General features: G+C 43.6%; 2 protein-coding genes and 1 long non-coding RNA gene across 6 annotated transcripts in view; 2 read left to right on the forward strand and 1 right to left on the reverse strand.

Annotated features, from left to right (window-relative positions):
- Positions 1-25252, reverse strand: part of LOC123976309 (ankyrin repeat and MYND domain-containing protein 2-like) — an 817726-nt gene that overhangs the window by 10490 nt on the left and 781984 nt on the right. The window lies entirely within an intron of this gene.
- LOC123976328 lies at positions 7952-8812 on the forward strand. Its single transcript, XR_006826332.1, has 3 exons — positions 7952-8196; positions 8563-8661; positions 8770-8812. It is a non-coding gene; the product is annotated as an uncharacterized LOC123976328 (long non-coding RNA).
- bzw2 (basic leucine zipper and W2 domains 2) overlaps positions 17936-25252 on the forward strand; it is a 29319-nt gene continuing 22002 nt past the window's right edge. For 2 of the 4 annotated variants that reach the window (XR_006826319.1, XM_046058356.1), the window contains exons 1-2: positions 17936-18024; positions 22197-22267. Coding sequence is in view for 3 of the 4 variants with exons in the window: in XM_046058356.1 (XP_045914312.1) it covers positions 22204-22267 (64 nt within the window). In the remaining variant the exon portion in view is untranslated. Of the gene's footprint in view, positions 18025-21924; positions 21984-22196; positions 22268-25252 lie in introns of those variants that run through there. The other 2 variants (XM_046058358.1, XM_046058357.1) reach the window with 2 other exon arrangements.

Raw genomic sequence — 25252 nt, forward strand, 5'->3', positions numbered from 1 at the left:
CACTATTCACTGCATCATCATTGCTGCGCCAGACAGAGGCCAGCAACAGAAAGTTTTATATTTTACAGTTTTCATATGGAATTTCATCACTAAATCCACTTCTGAGAAGTTTTGAGGTGAGAAATCAACTGTGTAGATTTCGAATATTGACAGTTTTATGAGAAGTGATGGCGGAACAAAAATGTGCTTGAATATTTTCAGAGTTGAGGAGCTCTACAAGTGGCTGCGGGGGAAGCCCGCGCCAACCCGTGGGAGGAGCGTGTGAGGCCGGCCAGCCGCCCGCTCACAGAGCCCTCTGCTCCCGTCATCACACAGACCGCTGCAGCAACAACGGCAGAGGAAAACACAGCTGGAAGCTTTTCATACCGCTTATCTGTCTTTACATTCTGAGGAATGTTGAAAAGTTTTAACTAAAAAAGAGAAAGCTGTGTGGATCGCTAGTGTGTGTGTCGCATTGAACATTACGTCGCGGCAGTTGTGTGTGGCGTCGCTATGACGACAGCTACGTTCTATCTCTGGGTACTGTCTGCAATGGAAAACAGAGCAGGGCCGAGTAGAGTCGAGTCTATCGATTTGCGCTATGGTAGCATTTTTCGGCAAGGCAGCAGAGATCGTCAGAACACCGATAACAGTTTAGTCCTGATGGTCAGATGTGGAACAATGATGTTGTGTGATTGTGGACTGGTAATAATTTATACCATCTGCTAGGTTACGGTCGCAGTCTGAAGCGGCTTTGATTTGGATCACACTACCTTGTTTCTTACGACCCGCCCTTCTCTGCTTCTGATTGGCTAGTAGTCCTTATCAGGGAACTGCGCATGTGCAACTCCCAACAAAGATTTTGTACAAGTAAGATGCATCACTCTGTAGCTCAAGAGCGGAGCGTACAACACAGGGTGAAAAGAGGAGCTGCAGCAATGTGCAGTATGAGAAAAACATGGTGTTTTTTGAAAATTAGACGATGTAAACCTGTTCTGGTACAACCCCTAATTAAGATTTTGAACCTGAAAATGAGCAGAATACCACATCTTTAAAACAGCGGGAGAGGCATTAACGAAACAGGGACATGTAATACTTAGTTTGTCCTCTTGGGGGACAATGGTGAGAGAACAATTGATCCTCTCACTAGGGAAGATATGGTTATAGAGCAGGTGATCTTCTTGCGTCCTGTGACAACAGCAGAGGGTTCAACCCAATAGTTACCACTCCAAGTATTTATAACAGTAGGTTATGTACCTCCTAGGTACAGCCCAATAGTGGATTCAAATTATGCAGAAGCTCCACTGTCTGAAACTATGCACCGTAAAGGACTGACCGCACATTATTGCTGGGTATCGTTTAAAATTTTTGATACAAGTACCAAAATAAGCACCCTTAAAGTGATACCAAAACCAAGAATACTTTATTTGATATCTTAGCATAAAATGCCACCTCTTGAAACCACAGCAGTTGATTGTTGTTATGGACAATCAATGTGACCTATTGTTTAGTGGTCACTGTGAGTTGTGGAAAAGGACTATAAGTTTTTGATCTGTTTGTTGAAAGACAACCACAGAGAATAATTGGTAACATTGATCAATAAATCTTGAAGAACTGAACTGAAAGACTTCTGAGAGTGCTTTTTCCTTTAGTTCTGAGTAGCAAACCTCTTCCAAATAGAGGACATTAAGCAAGAAATGAGTTAGGAGTCAGCTTAAACAAACAAACTACACTAAAAACTGTAAAGAAGCCAGCTAATGAAAAGAAAGCCTCTCACACAGACAACATCTGATAGAAGCAGCCACAGGCTCCGTGAGGAAAACCTGCTGGACCCAGTTGTTCAAAAAGTTTTATCTGGATCATAATGATCCAGATTTGGAAATCTCATGTTTTGCTATCCAAGATCACGTAACACCTCTTACTTTTGTGCCGGTTTTTCAAAGCAACATTGGATTGGATTACCCTGATCCAGATACAGACTTTTCAGGACTACCAAATCAGGATTACCAGTGCTCTAAATGCTCTAAATGGGACGACATATTAGTGTAGGCTGTTAATGAAAGAACAACAGGTAGAATAAACAATGTGGGGTAACTTTTATTTAACAAGACAGAAAACAGCACAATAACAAAACAGTCCCTTCCTTTTTCAGTGTCTTTAAACAGTCAGACCCCTCATCTGACCCACAACAAATAAATAAAAAACAAATAAATATAATCTACAAATATATTGTGGATATTTGGAACACGTGTTTTAAAATCACAAAAAGGCAAAATGTTTAAAGTTCATCATTTGTGAACAGTCCAGCTTTCTGAAGCCTTGCTTTTAGGAGATGGATCTCAAGTCTGGCTTTGGTTTGCTGCAGTAAGAGTGATTTGTTCCTCTGCCAGACGAATCTGTACTTCCGCTCTTTCCGTTTCTCATTGAAGAAGTGACTTATCATCATCTTTGTTTGGCAAAGAATTCTTCCGGCCTCTTTTCTGAGCTCATGTGGCAGTGACTACTGGCTCTGCCAGGGAGACTCCACCTTCCTCCTCGATAAAAGGGCTGAGATCCAGAATGAATGTTTCCTCTGCATTAGAAGGTACTGGCTTCCTTGCCTCTATAATCGTGGGCTCACCATCCCCTACAACACCTGGAATACCGTGCAAAGCTTGCGAGATTTAACCTCCAATAATGTCAAGAACCACATCCGTGTAATCACCTCTCTAGGAGTGGACAAATCAACTGTGAGTAATGTGGTGAAAGCTGCATCAGTTGCATTGGCCAACTTTGTCAATCAGTTTGTTTCATTTCCAAAGGATGACGAGATTGCCCAGATTTTTGACCATTGCCATTGCCCAAGTGCAAGTGTTTTCTTTTGGGGAACATGCCTAATACTATTGGGGTTATCATCTGCACTCATGTGCATATGTAACCACCTCATGAGAGGGAGTGGGAGTACGACAACCGAAAGGGTAGGCACAGCATCAACATAAAACTTGTGGGAGACGCCAACCTCATCACAAATTGCGTTGTGAAGTGGCCTGGATCTGTCTATGATGCACAAATTTTGAGAGAGAGCGTTCTGTACAGAGATCTCCAAACCAACCCACCCAGTGGCATAAGATTCGTAGGCAGTGCCTGTCCACTCCCACCATGGCTGATGACCCCTTTTCTTGTAGCAAGCACACCTGAGCAGGCACACTTTAACACTGCTCATTACAAAACAAGGTGTGCAATTGAGCGTTTATATGGAGTTCTGAAGAGGCACCTTGCATGACTTAACTGCTTGCGAGTGGAACCAGAGGGAGTGTGCAACATGATAAAACTTGCCTGTATTGTCCTGCACAACATCACTACCAAGCACAATGTCCCTCTCTGTGATTATGTTTACGAAGCACCTGAGCCTGCTGAAGACCCGGACCAACCTCCAGTTTTCTCTCAGAATGAACTGGACATGCAATAAGGGATGCAATTACTTTTGAATGGATCACTTCTGATGATTGTGCCTTTGTAATAAATGTACAAAATTAATGAGTGACATTTGAAATTAAATGCATTATTCTTTGAAATTGACAGCTGTTAGGGGGATTATATTTTTACTTTACTGTACTGGATGGCTTAATAGGTAATGTCTACTTTATCACAGTAAAGTTCAAACAAATCAAGTGCAAAATATAAAAAAGTGTATATAGGCCCCTACATGATAAAAATATTATATTATTTGGAACATTTTTCACTAGCAAGGACCACAGTCAACAGATACAATTAAATGATTTATTGATAAACAAACAGAAGATGTATGATGCTTGCAGTAGCGGAATAGACATTCTAAAGCGTTGTGGGGAAGCTACGATAGGGAAATCCGCCGTAGCGCCCGGGCACGACGGACCCCCAAAAGGCTTCAAGTTATTTGAGAGAACATTGGGTGATCTGGGATCTTGAGATCTGAAATGTAGTGGTGGAATGCTTGGTAAGACCAGCAACGCATGATCTGTATCGGATGCTCGATAGCGCGGTAGCCTGAATGCTAGCTCAGATCCTGGAGGAAGGACCGAAGTCATGGATGGGAGAAATGCCTTACGAAAGAGTACTTTGGTAGAACTGCTGGTAGAACCAGAATTGAGTAGCTACTAGACCAGTCTCAGACAATCTGACATGGTTGTTTGCGCCGGGATTCCCTTTAGTTCACAACGGTCTTAAAGGGTTCAGAGATGACTGGACTTTGGAGAAAAAGATGAAGGTAAGCTGGCCTGTGACCTGAGAGAGGGCTATGCTGTTGGTAGTAAAGTTTCGGGAACCATTCTGCTGCGATTAGTCTTCTTTGTAGAACCCCCAAAAACTTGCAGAATATGTGGCGGCAGTGAACGATTGGTATCTTGAGGTGTCAGCTGTTCGTGAGAAAAAGTTGACCCCAATCCCATTGGCAGAGATTGAGCCAAAGAGAGTAGGAATTGGTGATCGAATTGCATTAGCTTTCAATCCAGTTTACAGTGTGAAACGGATTGTGTCGAGATTGAATCCTAGAAATCTAGGGTCATGGGAAGACCTGCTGTCTCTGCAGACCTTGGAACCCGGAGGTTGGAGAAAACCAGAGAGCTTGGCACGGCGGCAATGGAGCGGAAAGCAGGATGAGACCGGTTACCACTTGAGGGCATGTTAGGGTTGCGTGGTCGAGTGGGCCGTGGCTTGGAAGCAGTGTGGATGTGGATTTTTGGTAAAACTGTGCCTCTGACTTGGGGACCCGATCTAGAATAATAGCCATGTAATCATCTTAGTGTATGGAGAAATTGTACGCAAACTTTTCAGGAGTGTGTTCTCTCAACCAGGTGGGTGTTCTCCCTTTCGGGTAGAGGTGCCCTTCGAGGGATCTTTTGGTAGGCGGTTAGTGAGGAAAAGGCATGATAAGACGAACAAGATCTCATGTAGTCTACGATGTGTTTGAGTAGACTAGTGAGCTGAAGAACGGGAGATTAAAGATGACGAGTAAGAGGATTAGCCCACACCCTAAATCTCATTGGGTGCTTCTCAAATTGTCTTATTTGTCGTTTCCTCGCTTCAACCATAAGTTCCACCCCACCATCTTGCAGACAGTTGCAAAGCTATTATTTGTGAGCAATCTCTGAGCAGCTATGAGCGAGGATACACCAGTGCATCCTTTGCAGAAGTCTTTCACTGACAGACACGCCCCCTTTATATTATATTATATATATACATATTAGCTGTTATATTGACTCTGCAGCTGATTGATCTGATACAACGGCAAAGTCTTTATTTGATTATGGCTATATTTGATTTGTTTTATGATTCACTGTCTAGTTAAAAGTTCATTGTAGGTCTGAACAACAAAAGCCCCACACACAACTTTCTTCATTAGAAAGATTTTTTTCTTTTATTTCTCCCATAAACTTTTATTATGGAGTAAATTAAAGTCGGAGAGTCTGTCAGCAAGAAACATTTTACAAAATTTACCGTAATTTCTATTCAGTCACATGTGAGGCTGGTCATTCCTGTGTTTAGTCCGAATAGACGACAATAAAACATAAAAAACACGTAGCCTAAGGAGTTCGACAAGTCACTAAACTGCACTAAAGTCTCTAATGAAGCAAGCAAAGGGGGGAAAAGGCCTTAACATCCAGCCATCTCACCTACTGCATCTGATGAAAGCAGCTGGCAGCTCGGCGAGTAAAACCAGCTGATAAAAAAATATGAATGAAAGCGCTGCGCAAAAAAAAGGTTAGATTGATATGCAGTGATCAATCAGCGACGAGTCACTTGCAAATAAAATGTATGCAGTAGTGTTAAAGGATATCAGATGAGGAAATAAACAGAAAGCCTAAACTGAGCGTCAACTTTGATATGAGGTACATCATTTCAATTTCCCTGAAACATTTAGCCTAATAAATCCCAAGACACCATGATCTTTCTGGGTTATTCAATAACGAATTTACAATCAGAATCAATATAAACATTGTTCCAGTAGAAATGATCCTGTGCCGCTGAGCAGGACATACAGTAACATATAATTATTCATGTGCATGTGTTTTTAAACAGGTAACAGCTACAGACAGAAGTCATGCTGCTCTGCTGTGATAACTGAGATTTATTAGTACCAACACAGTGCACATGCGCAAGTCTACAGCTGTTAGAGCCAACTGACAGCTGATCCAGCTGTGATCAGCTGTCACCGTCATCAGAAACTGACGTCGCTTCACGTGACGCTTTGGAGGAAAGGATGTCTCATGTCTCAAAAAAAAAAAAAAAAAAATACATACATATTTCCTTGTTCCTTCTCTCCTCGCTTGGTTTCCTTGCGTCTCTCCATGCATCCCCAGTGTGCGGGACCATGCACGTGCAGAGGGAGGTGCAATGGGTGCTTGAGCACCTGCCCTTTGATGCCCAAGTGCCCTTTTGTCAATAACAAATTTAATTCATTCATTCATTTTAAAATTTGTAAAGGTCCTTTTGTGAAGGCCTGCCGAATCAAACTATTAGTAAAATGAATTAATAATAATTTCGCAGTAAATAAAATGACCCACATGATGACCTTTCACCTGATGACCTCATCCGTGACGAGCCCTCCCGTTCACACACCGTTAGTGATTCAGCAGCACTGCCTACAGGACACCTGCGATCCCGCCGGTAAGAGGGGTTTGCCTCAACGTGCTTGTTGTGGGTTGTTGGATGTATTTTATAAGAAAGACGCAAAGAGAGCAGCACAGTAGTTGCATATTGCTGTGTGTCGCCAGTAGAAGTAACTTTAGCTGCCAACTAACACTGTGCCCACAGCTAACGTTGCTTCTGCACACAGATAAACAAAAGGTGCTCTGTTCACTTCGTTCTTGCTGTTTGAGGGAGAAAAGTTGTATTTTAAAATTGTATTTTTTATGTAATTTGACTAAAAACCTTTCACTTGAACTAGGATTATTACAGTAGCTTTATAAAAAACGTAGTGTACCTTAAAATAATTATCACATTGGTAAAACAGGTTTATTACTTATTCCTGTGAATTATAGCCTACTTATCAGCCCTTTTTAAAACGATCACTTAAATCAGAACAGTATTTGAACAGATTTAATAGCAAACCTATTATATGATCTAAATAACTGGAAATACATGTAATAATGTCAGTGTCAATATAAAATAAATAATATTCCTGACATCAAAGTAAAGAGTGAAGAAGAAATGGCCCTATATAGATTTCAGACAAAGGTATGAAATGTTAATGTGAAAGGTAAATGCTGCTCTGTCATGGTTATTATGGGCCAACAGAAAGAACACACACACATCTTTTTAGATTTATGATTAGACATATAGTCAATCAAATCCAAATATATCTCAGATTCACAATGCAATATATAAAATCATTATCACAATATTGCCTACCCACACACACACACACACACACACCTCTGTCTATAGATTTGTGTCACTCTTACCCCTGCCTTGGCTGATCTAGGCCACACTTTTTTGAACCTGGTATCTTATTTCCTCTACCTGCAGCTCTCGGTGTGCAGCAGTCTCTGTGAGCATCTCCCTCTTATTTTCTCATAGCAGTCAGCCTTTGCAGCAGCTGCAGCACTACAGCAGGTCAGTCATAGTGAGCCAGTCCTAAATACTGTCAGCAATCTTTGCATCTTGTCATGGTCACATATTTGTTTAATTATCTAATATATATCCTTTGTTTGTTATAATAAATCTAGTCACAGATCACCTCCAGTAGTATCAGCAGCAGCAACAGCATCACCAGCAACCCCTCAACAGCAACTGTTCCCTGTAAGTTAGTTAAGTCAGCCCACCAAGTTTTTAAAGCTAGATCTGGGTATTCCCTGTGTTTCTTTTTCAAAACTGTCACAGCATTTGTTGATGTATCGATACAGAAGCATCTGTATACGCATATAATCAAGGAATACATAACAATATATTTCTGTATGGATATTTTGAGAACAGCCCTATTTAAATCCTTGTTCCATGTGCCCCTTTTATGCTTTGAGCACCTGCCCTTCCAAAGGTCTCTGCACGGCCCAGTGCGGGACTAAGACGCAAGAAAAAGATGCAAGTGAGGGAAACATGGATGCAATTAAGAGACTTGAGAAGCACCAGTTGTGTAGTGGGTCATTGGCCAAACACCAATGCTTCATGAAATCCACAAGAAGTCACGGAAAGTAGTTGGATCATTCTGATCCAGCTGCAAAGCTAAGGACAAACTTGTGATTGATGGGCAGACAAACACAGGTGAGTTGCGGAGACTAGTTGGAACAGCACATTTAACATGCTGCAACGCCTGTATGAGCAACGTGAGCCAGTGGGTGTTCTGCATGCCAACCTCAACAGTGACATTGTTCCTCTAACGAGTCTAGAATACAAGATGAACGATGAATGAACACCTTTCAAGCTTGCAACAACAGAAATGTCAGAGGAACGATGTGTTGGCAACAAAATTGATACCGGATGTAGAGCACAAACTCAGTGAAGATTAAAACATGCAATACGAGAGCAAGCTGTCCAATTAGTAGTCTGCAGTGTCTGCAAATGCTTTCAAAAATGTCATTATGTTAATATAATTAATATGCCATGATTTGCTCCTGTTGTGTATATTAGGCTTGTACCTGAAGGATGGCCTGCACTACAGAATCATTCTGGATATTGGCCCTGTCCACACTGCTGGATCCAAGATGTAAAAATCCAGTCAAACTCCAGGTAGAAAATCCTAAGACTAATGCATGTCATACTGTGTGCCTGTCTGCCCTGTTTAGTTAGTTCTCACTCAGTTTTGTTATTTTAGTCTGTTCTTTTTCTGTTATTTAGGCTGCATCAAAAGTAAAAAAAAATCTCCTTTCCTAACCACCTTTCCTTGACCTCAATGGAAATGAGGTCAAGGAAAGATGTGAAGGAGAATTCATAAGGACTTCGGAAAAGGGGACCGCGGTGCTCAGAGAATCCGACTGCTCTTTTCTAGGCAACATAATTATGCAACAGCGGATGTTACTGACGTGGCCTGCCGTAATAAAACTACAATGTTCTGAAGATGGACTACAAGCGCATCTTTGACACTGCGCCCCATGTTGTTGTAATGCAGGCCATCTAAACGTGGACAGCATGGTGGAAAATATTACTTCATAACAAAGATAGCAAAAAGGCAGATAGGGTACCAGTCACTAATGGACAGGGTTGTCACATTGAGAATGCTTGCTCACACTCACCCTCCTGCCCACGTATAGGCCTATTTATCAACATGAATCCCAATTGCATGTAAATACAGTGTTTCCCGCAGAATGACAGTGTAACTGTGCCGAGAGAGAGAGAGGGAGAGTGCAACGGGGCGAGAGGAGATGCTGAGAGAATATATGCGCTGCGCGGAGCACTGCGATCAAATACGATTTTACCCATTTTAAATAGTAACAAAATCAATAAAAAATCAGCGTTGATAATGTGGCTAGGGTGTCTGTCTCTCATCACGTTATGTGACGTTATCGACAGGCGCAGGCCCCCGAGCAGATCCAACCACCCGAGCACATCTGGTACCTACCTCTCTTTTGAGGACACTCTGGACAGGAGGCCACATTTGCTTAAAGTTCCAGGCTACATTGGTTTTAGAGTTTGACCTCCTCAAGAGAGCACTGTTAACTGCTCCGTGTTCTCAGCCTGTTTGCCGTTCATGACCGTTTGCTCCACACCCTGCTCGGCTAGCACTGCTAGCCCTCTGCCTGCTCCCCGGCCTGCTAGCTAGTCCCCAGCCTGTTTCCCGACCTGCTAACCCCTAATGGTCTGGTTCCCGGCCTGCTACCACTGCTAGCCCCCTGCCTGTCCCACCTGATCCCCCGGCTGCTTGCGCTCAAGGTAGCATGAGGAGGTACCTGCAGCACATTAACTGGTAGTCCAGCTCCAGGATGGAAAATTGATGAATGCCATCGCAAGAAAGTTCACACACAGTCTCAAGAGCATGGAGGACACGTGCCGTTACATAAGGAGAGCCAGGGCCCTAGAACCCAGCATCCGGACAGGTATCTGCCCCTTTGTAGAATGAGGAACACTGCCAGAGCCCTACAAAATGACCTTTGAGGGGGCTTTCACACCTGAAAGTCCGCACCAAGGTCCAAACCAAAGTTCATGTTTTGATACATTTTGATAAATTCGTGTAGTTTTGGTTTGGTTTCACACTGCAATTCTGCGACCGCACTAAAGGACTTTACATGACACACTTGCATCCTGTCGTCATCATCTATGTGGGCTGCGTCTCCCTATAGGCTACTTGACATTGATTGGTTTATTAAACAGTTCAGTGGGTATCTTTGGCAAGAATGAATGAAGAAAAAATTAACATATGCATATTTGCCACCACTATATTGTTATTATTATGGCATTACTAACTGCAGCACCAACTATACTGAAGGCTAGTCGCAATTAAAGTCCTCGTTGTGCGAACATTATAATGTCGCCGACAGGACAGGAGAAGAAGACAGCAAGCAATCCTTCTGCTCCTCCGTTTGAGGAGAGACTAAAGGGATGGGTGGCAGTGTGCTTCTACAGTGGCCCTCTGTTTGAAAAGATGATCTGTCACGGGAGATTTATAATTGTGTCCTCATTTCTCCGTGCATTTGTTTGTTTCTGGTTTATACGGCAAACGCCGAACTTCCTGTAAATGGTCTGAAAGTCTGAACCATCCAAAAAATGCTTTCACACCAGAAATGAACCGAACCATGGTTTAGTTTGATCCGGACCGAGACTACCTCTTTTCGTCTGACCAAATTTCATCCGTTTGGTCCGGACTGTGGTCTGGGGGGAGGGTTCACACCTATATTTTTGGTTCAGACCAAACTGGAAAGTCCGGACCAAATGAGGTAGGTGTGAAAGCCCCCTGAGATGTCAGCAAAAAAACCAAAACAAACAAGGGTGTGTTTCCATATGCTGGTTTGGAGCGAATATAGCAGGCTATGTCACACGTAGTTATGTCAGTAGTTGACGTTACGCATTGCATACGCAAAATGCTTGTACTGATCCTGACCCTTATCACAAGATGCATGGCTTGTTTAATATATTGTTTGTTGCTGTCTTTGTTGACAATGGTAATAAATGCCACCGCAGATAACTGCGCTGTGTTTTTCTTTCTTACTGTGCAGTGATTGCAATCCTATAATCTTTCAATTCTGAAAGGTTGCACCTTTCTGATTTATATAATATGTAAATTAATGACATGTGGCTCTAAGTCTAAAGGACTGTTTATTGCAACATATATATGGTAACTTCCATTACAATCGACAAACATGGGGCAGGACATCTTTGTCTTTCACGGACTTGGAGTGCTCCCACAGGTGTCTGAAAGCTTCAAAAGAGGGACTGGTTTAGATCTTGACTTTTACAAGTTCTGTACTATGACAATCCTGCATTAGGGCAAATGAACATGTTTATTTTGCCTCACTAGTGACGTGGCTGTATGTGTCAGTGGTCATCAGTCCACCCTCAATCCCAAGTCAAAATCAAATATAAATGACTTTGGTGTTCCACTGACTTTTCAGCCAGCATTATTGGGTCCAATACTGGTAGAGCTAATGACATTCCCATCAGCTGTGCTTTGTGTTTAGTACTAATGCTAATCTAAGATTGAGAACATGGGGCCTTTCTCATTTCCCAAATTTCTGTCTCCTCGACTCCTCGAGCGTGTGACCCAGAAATCGATCTCAGCGCGCCATCTTGAAGGACATCTCAATTCTTAAAATGCACATCGAGGAGGCTTGCTGGAGGAGCTATAAGCGAGGATACAACAGTGTATCCTTCGCGGAAGTGTTTTCGGCAGCCGTGACGTATAAAAGAAGCGTGACACACAGCTGGAACACGGCTTGACTACCATGGCAGAAGCAGGATTTAGTTTTTAGTTCCAACAGTTATTGAAGATGATCAACTATCTGCCCTTCCTCGTTTGTGTAGCACCTTGTAAGGCGCTGTTCTAACCACATTTCTTAAACATATATCACCAATTATTCATGTTTTTATTGTTGAATGTAGACTACACCCAATTGAACTGCTATAATAATCATATCCCTGACATGATGAGTGCAAGTGTAAACTGCTGCCATTGACAAAATTATTAAATCCACCAGATCATTCTCTTCATATACAACTAATTTGCTGTATTTCATGTATTCAACTGCCTATTATGTAGCCTGCACATGTCATTCTCAAGGAACAATGTCACAACATGAAACATAACAGACAACATAAGTGACTTATAGACAAAACCTACAGAAGTTAAGAACATAGAAACAAGACTAGAAACACTGATGAACTCATAACAAGTAAATCTAACTAATAAACAAAGTAACACATACTACAGAAGAGCAAACACAAAGGCAGGGAATGAACAAAGAAACAAATACAAAACACCCAGGCCCGTGACACTGTGACCCTCATCAAGCTAAGAACAGAGAATGACAACCTTTACAGGGAAAAGGCACCCAGCAAAAAAAGCCTACATAATTTTGAAGTAGTGCATGATACTGTAATCGTTAATTAATAAACCAAATGAATTTATTATTTTTGGTTTCATAGCATAGGAATTCTTAATGCGGCTAATATTGTATTTATTTTATGTTATTAGAGTACAAACACACCTCAATAACCTATTATTGTGTATCAAATATGAATGTGAGTATTATAATATGTTTTAATTAAGGCTGGGCACGTTAATGCTTCATCACATTAATTGATTAATTAACGGCGACAATTATTTTATCGCACGTTAACGCAGTTTTGTTTTAATTATTATTTTGAAAGTCTGTTGCTCACTGGCTCAGAATACACATACAGTCAAACCATGGAGTTGTCACAGGAGGGGTGGGATGTTGATCAGCTGGCGGCACCATGACAGTTTCAGAGAAACGCACCCGCTCGCACACCTTGTGCGCGACTACTTCACCTCACTCTAATAGGGAAACGTCTCGGGTTACGTATGTAACCCTTGTTGCCCGAGAAGGGGAACGAGACACTGCGTCGGTGACGACACTATGGGAACGCCTCTGGGCGTGGCAGGGCTGAACTATGTATGAAACTACTCCAATCCTATTGGTGTTACTAGAACGTTAGTGTGTGACGACATAACCGGAGGGGGTATATAAGCACGCCGGCACATAGGACACATTAGCCCTTCCTGTGAAGCAAGGCACTCCGTGGCGGGGTGAGGTGTGGCGGACCGACGCAGTGTCTCGTTCCCCTTCTCGGGGAACAAGGGTTACATACGTAACCCGAGACGTTCCCCTTCGAGGGAACTCGAACTGCGTCGGTGACAACACTATGGGAACGAGATACCCACTTAGGCCGCACCAAAACCCCGCCTGCCCCCAGCATGCAGAACCTGACGGCACGACTAGGAGTAGAGCGCACGGGTGCCGGGTGCAGAAGGAAGGTCCAGACTGTAAAACCGGATAAAAGTGTGAGGGGTGGCCCAGCCACCGCACTTGATAGGCCAGGGAATAGTCTTAACGATCCAGTTGCTGATGGTGTGTTTAGAAGCGGGGAGCCCAGCCTTGGGGGACCCGAAACACACCAGCAACTGGTCTGCTTTCCTCCACCGGGAAGACCTCAGAGTGTAAATACTCAGTGCTCTGACAGGGCAGAGCAGATGAAGTCTCCCGTCCTCCGCCGTCACATGAGGTGGGGGATGAAACGCCTGCAGCACCGTGGACCCTGCCAGTCTGGCCAGAACCTTAGGGACATAACCTGGACAAGGGTGCAGGATGGCCCTGACCCTCCCCGGGGCAAACTCCAGGCATCGTGGAGAAACTGAAAATGCCTGGAGTGATAGCGAGGAGAAAGGTCATCTTAAGGGTCAGGTGCTTGGCCTCAGCCGACTCCAGGGGTTCGAAGGGGGCCTCAGCTAGCGCTTCGAGAACCACTGCCAGGTCCCAGGTGGGAACCCTGGAACGAGTCATGGGTCTCATCCTCCGGGCTCCACGGAGGAAGCGCACGACCAGTGGAAGCCTCCCCAAGTGCCCATCACTCAGAGGGGTGTGGAATGCTGCAATGGCAGCCACATACACTTTGAGCGTGGACGGGGAAAGGCTGGCGGAGAAACGGTGCTGGAGGAACTCCATTATCACAATTACCAAGCAGGTAACTGGGTCCACCGCCCAGGCAATTATGTGCCAAGAGAAATGATGCTCCTCCCAGGAGCCTCTCGCGAAGCGGCCGTCCATGACCGCACCCCATCCCATGAGTGAGGCGTCTGTTGAAATAATTGTTCGGCGACAGATCGCTCCCAACACGGGACCTTGGGACAGGAACCAAGATTTCCTCCATACAGACAGGAAACGATGGCACCCGCTCATAACCCATATCAGACGGAGCGGATTTCCCCTCGGGGAGAATCCCTTGGATTTTAGCCACCACTGCAGGGCTCTCATCTGCAGTAGTCCGGAAGGTATTATACTGGACGCTGCTGCCAGGAGACCCAATACCCTCTGAAAGTGTTTTACAGTAATGGTGCGGCCTAGCTGCACTCCGGTCACTGTGGACAAAATGGACTCGATGCGTGCAGGCGACAGGTGGGCCCGCATCATCGTTGAGTCCCACACCACCCCTAGGAACGTAGTCCGTTGGGCAGGCGTCAGCACGCTCTTCTTCGCATTGAGCCGCAGCCCCAAACGCTGAAGGTGGGCGAGGACGACATATCGATGCCGAACCGCTAACTCTCGAGACTGGGCCAGGACGAGCCAGTCGTTGATGTAGTTCAGTATGCGGATGCCCTGGAGCCTCAACGGAGCCAACATGCGGGGAGATAGTGCTAGGCCGAACGGAAGAACCCGATACTGGTAAGCCGTGCCCCCGAAGGCGAACCTCAGGAACTTCCTGTGAGAGGGACGGATGGAGATGTGGAAATAAGCGTCTTGCAGATCTATCGTGACAAACCAATCCTCGGATTGGATGTGACTGATGATGGCGGGGACCTGAATCTCCTCAGAGATTAGTTCAGGGACCGCAGATCCAAAATCGGACGCAATCCTCCGTCCTTCTTGGGAACCAGGAAGTATCGGCTGTAGAAGTCGGCTTCTCTGACCGGCGGTGTAGAAAATCCTCCTTCCTGACAAGTTCCAGGGGGGTGGGGATTAGCCACAACCTGTCAGGCCACACCTGAACTGATAAAAGGCCTGATGAGGCCCTGCTCAGTCCTTTCCATTTGTTTGCTGCAGCATGTGGGTTAACATGAAGCCTCGCTAATCGTGGTGATGGGTCCCCCTACTCGAAGTCTCAGGACCTCTTCCCCCGGGCCCGCCGAGACTGAAGTCAATCTCCGTGCTAAGCACATCTAGCTCCTCAGAGCCAGATCGTGCAAGCCTCTCCGGACTCACCCCTCGAGTGGGAGAAACCGAGAAACGGGCTCCCGATCGGGGACGAGGGGAGGAGGATTCCGCGGACGAGGACCGGAAAAAGGCCTCAGCCATTCCGGCACCCTCGGCGATCTCACGTTGCGATCCCCAGGATTGGAGCCGCCGCGACGCGTCCCCAGGCATGAGACGCACATCCCATGGGTATCACCTTCCGTGATGAAACGCTCACATGGAAAGACACACTGTTGGAATCGCTTCGACATGATCTGCTTCGTCGTTAGGATGATGGAGCTTCAAACATAGCCAGAGTGCCTGCTGAATAGAAAGAAGCTAATGTGTCCTATGTGCCAGCGTGCTTATATACCCCCTTCCGGTTACGCCGTCACACACTACCGTTCTAGTAACACCAATAGGATTGGAGTAGTTTCATTCATAGTTCAGCCCTGCTACGCCCAGAGGCCTAAGGTAAAAAGCACCTTATTTGTTTAAAGTGTTTGCAAACCACATGTTTTTGCACTTATGTGTATATAGCAGTACATTTAAATTAATAGTGCATAATACACTACTTTAGAATTCATTATTCAATTTTGCGCATAAAACTTTTAATCGTTGCCCAGCACTAGTTTTAATAAATTCAGGTAACTTGATCAATTATTTTCTCAGGCATAAAATTCATACTTATCTTCCATTAAAAAAAGGTCTTTAAGTCTTAAATTTTACTTCCTGTGGGTACCCTGATACAGTATATTTATAAATATCATTCTAATGAAAGTTAAAATACTTTTATTTTAATTTATAACTTACTTTTAGTTATGTCCTCACTTTTATGCCCTTTTTTTATCACTGACCCACATATCTCTATGGAACACTTAAAGATACTTTATTAATGTTAATAATGACTTTGTTACTTTCAGCATCCATAAGAATACATGCCTAATACCATGCTCCTGGTCCTGAATCTGAAACACATACTTTACATACACCTGGTATGTCAAAATGTCTGCTGTGAAAGAGGCCTAATGGGTAAATGTTTAGTTAGTAGAAAGTACTGCAGGTGAGGTTTAGTCCTCAGACCAGCAGGATAACCCTCAGTGAGAAAGTGAGATGCTCTTGATCCAGACTACCAGACTGTAGCTGGTCAACTTCAGGATGTGAATGTATGGAACGGTGTGAGTGGAAGCAGGTAAAGAGAGCTTTGCTCTTAGTGAAAACTTATAAACTAATAAATATAGCTTAAACATGGAGGAATTAATATAGACAGACCTTTTCCATGTACTTCTACACAGTTAATGCAGTTCAAAGCAGTCTTGCACTGGTTTCACACTTAGGTGAGTGATGGCAGTGAACAGACACACAGTCTGTCCTGAGCTGACTGAGACCCAGACAACAGGGATTGATGTTATGGATTAGAAAGTCTTGTAATCCGTGACCCAGCCGGTAGCACTGCACCCTGTGTGCCAGAGCACAGTGGCCCTTCTTCAGACCGAGGTGAGAGAATAAGCTATAGGCACACGCTGAGTAACCTGACACGTGTCCTGAGCCTAAAAGTAAGAGGCAGGTTTACACTGCAGGGATGAGTCCACTATATATAGAGCAGAGCACAAGGTTAGTAGGCAGAAACACACAGTCAACGCTGTGCAGCTCACTTACAGGCAGCACAAGGCACTCATTGCTGGTAAGCATTTTTAACTTGCCACTTATTTTTAATAAAATAATTTCTATTAAAATAATTCCCAGATAAAGAGCTGCTCCAGAGGAGCAGGAATAAATTCTTTAAGCGAGTTAAATATTGGTGGGGAGTGCCAAATAACAGTACTTAAGCTCAATGAATAAGCTATTTGCTATACACTGCTTAGTCTTGTGCTCTTGCTACTTTAGGGAATTTTTAGTTACTATTTTAACTTACTAACTGTAGGAGGCAAGTCTTAAGGCTGGGACAGGCTGCATGTTGCTGCTCACAACTTTCAATTTTATTTTTATGATACTGAGGAACTACTAAGAGGGCTGTGTCTTCTGTGCCACTTTGCTGTTCAACAGTGTGGTGTGTCGTCTAGCACACTAGCAGGTAGCTCAGTATTGAGTGTAAATGGCCAACAGTGGTTATCATTTTCCACTTAAGCAGATCATGTCATCATTTTAAGCTTATCGTATAAAAATTGTGAATCTGATCCTCTGGAATACTGTAAAACTTCGATTAATAGCCCGGGCTTTTATTTGCTAAAATCACTGAATTGACCCTGACTATATTTGGGACAGGCGTCCATATGGAACAGGCCTTTAACTCCTTTGGCACAACACTGAAACTACTATGAAAACAGTTTATTTATTTCAAACAGTATGAATATTACTTGTGTAAAAAATATATAATATACTATAATAGGTTATATATAACTAGACGGACTACAGTTCTGAATGGAATCACTTTGGGTGGACACTGTAAATATTTTGCACTGTTTAATCCAGTAGGTGGCGGTGATGCCAACCGCTATAAAACGAGAAGAATCAGGCCCCTATCAGACAGAAAGCGCTTTGCAGGTTCTAAAACGCGAGGCGCACAGCAGTGCTTTTTTTGGTTGAATTTAGAAAAGAGCAAGGCGCTGCGGTTTTTTATGTTGCTAGGTAACCACCGAATCAGCTGTCCTGTCGGTCTAATCAAAGATTATAGCGCCAGCAATCTGTAATCTTTGGTTTGCCCTAATAACTGGCATTCGGATATTAGCAGAAACTTGATCACAACTCACAGGTCTGTGTCTTTTGTTGCTAAAAACATCTGCTTTAAAAAAAATAGACAAACGGAAAACGTCTGCTCTGGCACAGTTTGAGTGTGGGAGGTGTAGCCTACAAACACGCAGGGGACAGGGAAAGGGAGATCTGTGTGGGCACATGAGACCCTCAGAAAGGGGAGACACCGCTGGTAGTAAGTAGCCTACGAGCTGGTCCAGGGGCTTCGTCTTAATGATGGACAGTTTAAGGCTTATTTTAGGATGTGCTGGAGACAGACTGTTGCAGTCTCCTGACAATCCAAGCAACTGTAAACTTCCGTCAGTAGGCTACAACTGAGGGTTCCTCTCTCCATTCATTAGATTGGACAAAAAACACGAATGACGTCGGGCACGAGCTGAATTTTTTTCAATTTAGTGAGCTCAGAGCACTCATTCAAAAACGCAAGGCACAGCAGGCGGCCAAAACGCGATGCGCCCAGGGCGCATAAACAGCGCGCAGAACGCTTAGGGCCCGTTTTTTTTCTGACTCCAGCGTCTATTTTCAATTCATTGCAATGGGAGCGCCGCGATTTTACTAGCTGGTAAAAACAGCAGGAGCGTGACGAGGCGCTGAGCGTCTTTTCCGCGCCGGGTGCTGAGCGCTGAGCGTTTTTTTTCTGGTAGCCGAGAGTTGAAAAATGTTCACCTTTGGGAAAAAGCAGCGCTCGTCACTGTCACTTTTTACCCAGCTGTCCAATCACAGTGCAGGAGGGGCGGGACAAACATCGCACCGAGCACATCCGTTCTTGAACGAAACGATGTGCATACTCGCGGAGGTGTTTCCTCTCCCGCAAAATCTCATGAACCCACGTACGAACAGTCTGTGCTCTCATGTTTCATGCAGAGCAAGGTCCAGAGCAAGCAGGCCTACATACTTTGTGGTGACGCGAAATATTTTCAACTTCATATAATATAAATAATCAAGGAACGGACACATTCAGACTTAACAAGCGCTTCAAAGTTAACGGGAGTCTGCACGTTTTTCTTTTCTTTTTATCTCTTGTACCATACAGGTTACACCGGTAAATCTATATGAATTATTTTTAGACTTTGGGGCTTTTTGTTTCCCTTAAATGAACTGAACGATTGAATTGTGGAGAATCTAACCAACCCATACGCGTAGGAGCCATTATACATGAGGGGGACATGTCCCCCCACATTTCAAAATCTATGTTTTGTCCCCCTCACATTTTTCGACGATTTTGGAGATGGCTCATAGCCGAGGCGGTTTGAGTGACTAGTTAATCAATCAATGACACACTCCGCATCAGACATGATTAAACGGTTGAAACGCAGACAAAAATCACGTAGGCCTATAGAAAACGTGACAGAAGGCAAATGTGGTGCTGAAAAGTTAAGGGAGAAAAAAAAAGAGTTCGCTGGAAGCAGGTGCAGCAAAGTGCCTCAATATTACCTTTATTTTGTGCTGTTCTTTTTGAACCTGAAGACAGCAGTGGGGGCGCCTGCTGCAGGGGGGGGTAGTGACTTGTTACAAGTAACGTAATTTTGCAAAATAAATAAATAAAATAAAAAAGTAATTGGCACCTTTTCACGTTCCTTTTTCAAAACTGTAGCCTACTTTTACTCTTTATTCCAGTATTTTCTGTGGGCCAGTAATCTACTTAATAACTTCACCAGTCCGTAATCTGCTATAGGCTTCGTTAACCGAATGAGCTGTCAGCCAGGCTGTGTGCGCGCAGTTACGCAGAAGAGCGCCAGGTCTCCTTTGTGGTACAGAGACGGGCGCTTATCACAGATATGAATGAGCTGGGCAGATATAAACATGTAGAAAATCAGGCAAATACATTTTCAGTTTAAGGCTTTATTGTTCTACTGAAACAACTGAAATCCAGTGAGCGCACACCATGGGACTGGTGGCTTGTTGGTAAGCAGCCTGCGTCACTCTTTAATAAGCCGAGAAGTGATACATTTTCAATTTCTATTAACGGCGCATTGAAAACGTCTTTAGTCTCTGCAGAACAAACGTAACATCTAGGTCTGATGATCACTAGAATGATTCTGATATATTAACTGTTTCCTGTTGTTGAAAAGAACATCGCATTCTTTCGATGGATATTAGCCTGTTTGTTTTTTTTGTTGTTGTTGTTGTTGTTTTTTACATTGGTTACTGTTTAATAGATGTGTTAGATGTGTGATTCTGTGAACAGAATGTCACCGGTGAAACTAATCTTGGCTTCACTCAGCAGCGACCAGCTGTTATTTATTCAGGAAACAATCATTTTTGAGATGCACAGAGAGAGAAAACATGGTGGATAAAACAGTCCTGTTGAGCTTTAGGCGTGACTCAAGGGCTCAGCTGAAGTGATTACTTTACTTAGGAGTGTTAGAGGGGTGTTTCTACTTATGAAAATGTATTTTAAAGGCTCATTCAGTTATGTACTCTACTTGCATAAAATTCTCAAGAATGCAGGAATAAAGGTCTCTAAAGACCCAGAGGGCCCGACACATGCTTTGTCTGGAGAGTGGGTTGACCAGAGACAAACTCCTGGGATAAGAAACTCAGGATAAGAAACTGAGGAGGACGAGCTTGTAAGTTGTATGGATAGCTAGTAGACGTAGTAAATTCTAAAACTCACGTAGTAAAAAGACTTTGTTATTCGAACGGCATGTCATCAGTTTGCTTTGAAGACAGCTCTCTGTGTTCACAAACATTTGTTGCAGGGAGAGTCAGGGCCAAGTGAGACACAGGAAATATCAGACAGCTACATCAAGTGAAACATTAGGATAACTAAATACATTTGTACTGTGGCTACATTAACTAGAAGCTGTTCCATGGTTTTTATGGTATGTAGTCAGTTTTGTTCTAGTTATATTATACTCCCTCTCTCTGACCCTCTCTCTCTTCGAGTTTTCATAATCTCCCCTCATCAGTCTATTCTCCATCTTCTGTCACTGCAAAGACCCTCTTTCAGCCACACTAATAAGTACATTCTGTTTTCAAAAGTCATTAGAAATGAGCATGTAATTGGAATCAGAAGGAGCTTTATTGCCAAGTAATGTTTAACACATATGAGGAATTTGTTTTGGTGATAAGGTGCTACACGCAGACAAATATACAGCTGACATAAATAAATGTAGAAATATATAAATATGGAAAAGACAATGCCAGTTATATAATAATATTAAAAAGAATAGAGAAAAATAATACAACTATTTGCAGACTATTAATCTATCAATTATTTAAGTGCTTTATTTAAAAAAACAAACAAACCTGAAAATAAACCCCGAGCATTTCAGCGTCCCCCCCAGGTTCAAAGTCGCTCCTACGCCCCTGAACCAACCTAATACTGACATATTGATCATAAGTTTAAACATTGATATTTGTATGCACGATTTAAGCAGCTGAGAAGCAGCTAAAGCGGGCGACCCCGCAGGGTTTAAGAGGTCTTATACACCCATAGAACTTCTATAAAAACCAGACCAGGCGTTTAATGGAGACCTGCGTTTATTTGTCAAAATGTGTTCCCACCTTTTTATATACAGTCTATGGTTCCCACGCAGCGGGAAGCTTCCGGTCAGCGAACTGATGCAAACGTGGAAGTCCCTTAAACCTGCATTCTATTGAACAGCCAGCAGGGGGCGACTCTTCTCATTGCAAAAAGAAGTCCGGCTACATTAGAAAAAATGGTGAAATGACCCTACTTCTCATCTGATTTATTACCACTTTCCTGATGAGTTTATGGTCTCAATTGCTAGTTTCAAGTCTTCTTCAACACAGCATTTAGTAAATTATGGTCCCATTTAGAGGAAAATAGACCAGAAAGCAGAGTATGCTTCAGGGCGGGATTATCTATGATTGACAAGTCGTTACCATGGCAACGTGTCAATCAGGCTAGAGTTACTCGTACCCATGGCACTGTGTAAATTTAACCAGCACCATTGAAAAAACTTATTAGGAGTTGGTTGTTCACTTTCTCTGGTGAGTACATTTAGTTTTAAGATGTTGAAGTTGTTAAAATAACAGTTACGTGAATTACAGATGCACCTAGCTAAGCAAGCTAGCTAGCTCCACACACGGCTTTAGCTCCGCCGTCTCGTCCGGTGCTGCTGGTTGCAAAAACTCAACATGGATGCGCCCTATCGGCCAAATTCGAGGCTTCAAAACGGTGCGTTTGTTTGTGTCTATTTTTAGGACTTGTATGAATACCAGTAAGCCGCAGAAGCCCGTGCTCACAGGCCAGAGGTTTAAGACCAGGAAAAGGGGTGAGTACCAAATAGAGCTTTTAGGTATTTGTATACTGGCTTCATATGAACCTTGTATTCCATGACTAGCTATTACACAAGCCCTCTGAGATCTGCTCTTCACACACACACACACACACACACACACACACACACACACACACAAGGCCCAGTAGACATTCATGTCCTCATGAAGTGTCACATTCACATAGGTGGTGTTCCACTGTCTGTATGAGCTTCTGCACAGAGAGAAAATAATCTAAGACATTGCATTGATTGACAAGTTTGTATTCTTACCAAAGCGGTAGCTGAACACATCAATACGTCAAGTGACAACAAGAAACCTGAGTATGCATGGCCAAAAACATCATCAGCCTCCAGTAGTTAAATGGGAAACTAATCATCAGCTGATTCCTCATGGGAATTTAACAGTTTGGTGGCCTGAGGGAACTGTAAAATATGTCGAGCCACTGAACCTGTTCAGTGATCCGAGCATATAGGGCTTTCTGAAATTTACATTTAGTTTTTAAAACATTTATCATACCACTGAACAAAGTCATCAACCACTGGGCAGAACCACTCCCCTACAGGAGGCTCAGTGAACTTTAGCTTTACCGAAGGGAACTTGCGCAGTCGTCATTGTACAGTATGTATAAAATAAGTTACAGGAAACAGCCCTGTGGCAATCCAGTGGAGGAGAACAACATGTCAGACATAGTGCCATTAACCCAACACCCTGGGATCCAGAAAATCTGAAACGGTAAACACTGAACGATGCCAGGCCTCAACAGTTTACTGTCTAAAATGTGGGGCTAAATTGTGTTAGAAATTTAAAAACAATAAGCGTGTATGTGTACCTGAGCCTTCAAGGTGTTTAAAAATGAAGTTAAGAAGGGTAGGAACAACATCATCCACCTCTATTTTGTTCCTACATGCAAACTGCAGAAGATCCAGTGAATGCCCCACCGCCCCAACTAACTTCCTGTTAAAAAGCTCTTTGAAGTTCCTCCTAACCAGTGAAGTCAGAGCCACAAGTCTACGATCTCAAATGCCTTAGGAGACTTGTTCTCAGCCACTGGAACGATACTTGACTGTTTCCATGACCTAGGAACCTTTTTTTTCTCTGATTTTTTTATTTGGATACAGCTCACCTGTTATGTAAGTGTATAACACTCTCCTCACAGAATGTAATATAGCTACACACTTTAATTCGAAGCTCATCAGGGTCCATGGTGCTTGTACAAGACTCCTCTAATCCATTCGACTGTGTAAAAACAGACCATATTGATATTATATATATATTGATATAACATATTGATATTGACCACAGTTCCAGAGATTTCAGGGTACCCGCGGGGTCTTAAAACTATTAAAAAAGGCTTAAATTTAATATTCTAAATATAAGGTCTTAAAAGTATTACATTTCATTTACGAAGTTGTTAATTTTTTTTCTTGTCCTTTCGTAGCATTAAATAAACATCATAAATAAATATTTTTTGTGTGTGTGACTTTACAATGTAGTCCGTTTGGTGCGACTTGGATGTTATACGGCAGTACTGGTGATGTTACTGTTTACATCAGTGTTTAGCTTTACGTTCTGGACTGTGGAGTGTTTGGTGCGACTCAGTCAGTTGTTTGTTTGTTTTTTAATTTATGCTTTCATTGACAAACATGGTGAACATATAATACACAAAAGCAGACAATACCAGGGCAGCATTGGGCTGACAGAAAAAAAAACATTTACAAAAAAGGATCACAAATCACCACTGAAAGATGTTAAACAGGGTAAATAGATGCAAGGTCTTGATAGCTTTCATCCAAATTATTTGTCTTAGAAATAACAATCTATTTTCATAAGAAAGTGAGATTTCAGAGTCAATATATTGGGAGAAAAAGTGTGGACAAGTGTGGGGAAAGGTCCAAAATAAATGATGCACGTCTTCTTGAGCCATTTGACAAAATGAGCAGTCCACATCAATGTCTTTCTTATATATCTTCGTAGAAATACCTTGGAGGGATAATAGCGATGCAACATTTTTAAAGACGCTTCTTTTACCTTATTTAAAATGAGATATTTGGAAGATAAGCACCAAATTTTGTTACAGTCCAGATTTGAAGTAAGGTTATTCCAATAAGGAACCACATTTGTAACAGAGACTATTTCTTTTTGAAACAGTACGTGTAGCTCGGATATTGTGTTATTATAATTTCTAAGATGCATTAGAGCACCACAAGGTGTAACGGTGGGAGACAGAACGGACCCAAACGCAACGCTGAGGGTGAAAAAGAGGTTTATTGAGGAAAAAACAGGCTCGAGGCGAGGGCAGGTGGAAGGAGGGGGAGAGGCAGACGAGGACTCGGGGAACCGAGAAGCTGGAGGAACGGAGGGCACAAGGCTGGAGGCTAGGGGGGAGGCTGGCAGACGGGTAGGTGAGGACACGGAGACGGGGGGCCAGGCGGGGTGCGAGTGGAGAAGCCGGGGGGGGGTCGTGGAGGCGGCGAGAGGAGGAGGCAGGCGAGCGAGCCCGGCTGGCCGAGCTGGGAGGCAGAGGTGAGTGAACCTGGCGGGGAAAAAACACAGAGACAGGGTTAGTAGGCAAGAGGACGAGAGGCAAAAGGAGTATAAGAAATAAAGCCAGAACGAAGCGGCGACACCAGGTCAAGAGCTGCGACGATCGAGCGAGGGTGGAGTGGAAAGCCGGGGTTGATATACTGGCAGTGATGAGGCTGATGGCTGGCAGGTGCGGCGGCCGGGGATGGAGGTAAACGAGGTGCAGGTGTGGGTAGCCAGCCGGGCTCCGGAGCAGGGAGGGAGAGAGCACACACACAGAGAGAGAGAGGAGGCACAGGGGAAACCAGAATGTGAGGGAAAGGAGAAACAGGACACTCACCGACAGCCGGGCCGCCACCGCGACAGGGGCCCCCCCCTCAACGGACGCCTCCAGGCGGACCCCCCGGTTTGTCTGGGTGAGCCCGGTAGAAGTCGGACAGGAGGGAAGGATCCAG

The sequence above is a fragment of the Micropterus dolomieu genome, linkage group LG09, assembly GCF_021292245.1.
Source record: "Micropterus dolomieu isolate WLL.071019.BEF.003 ecotype Adirondacks linkage group LG09, ASM2129224v1, whole genome shotgun sequence".
Lineage (NCBI taxonomy): Eukaryota > Metazoa > Chordata > Actinopteri > Centrarchiformes > Centrarchidae > Micropterus > Micropterus dolomieu.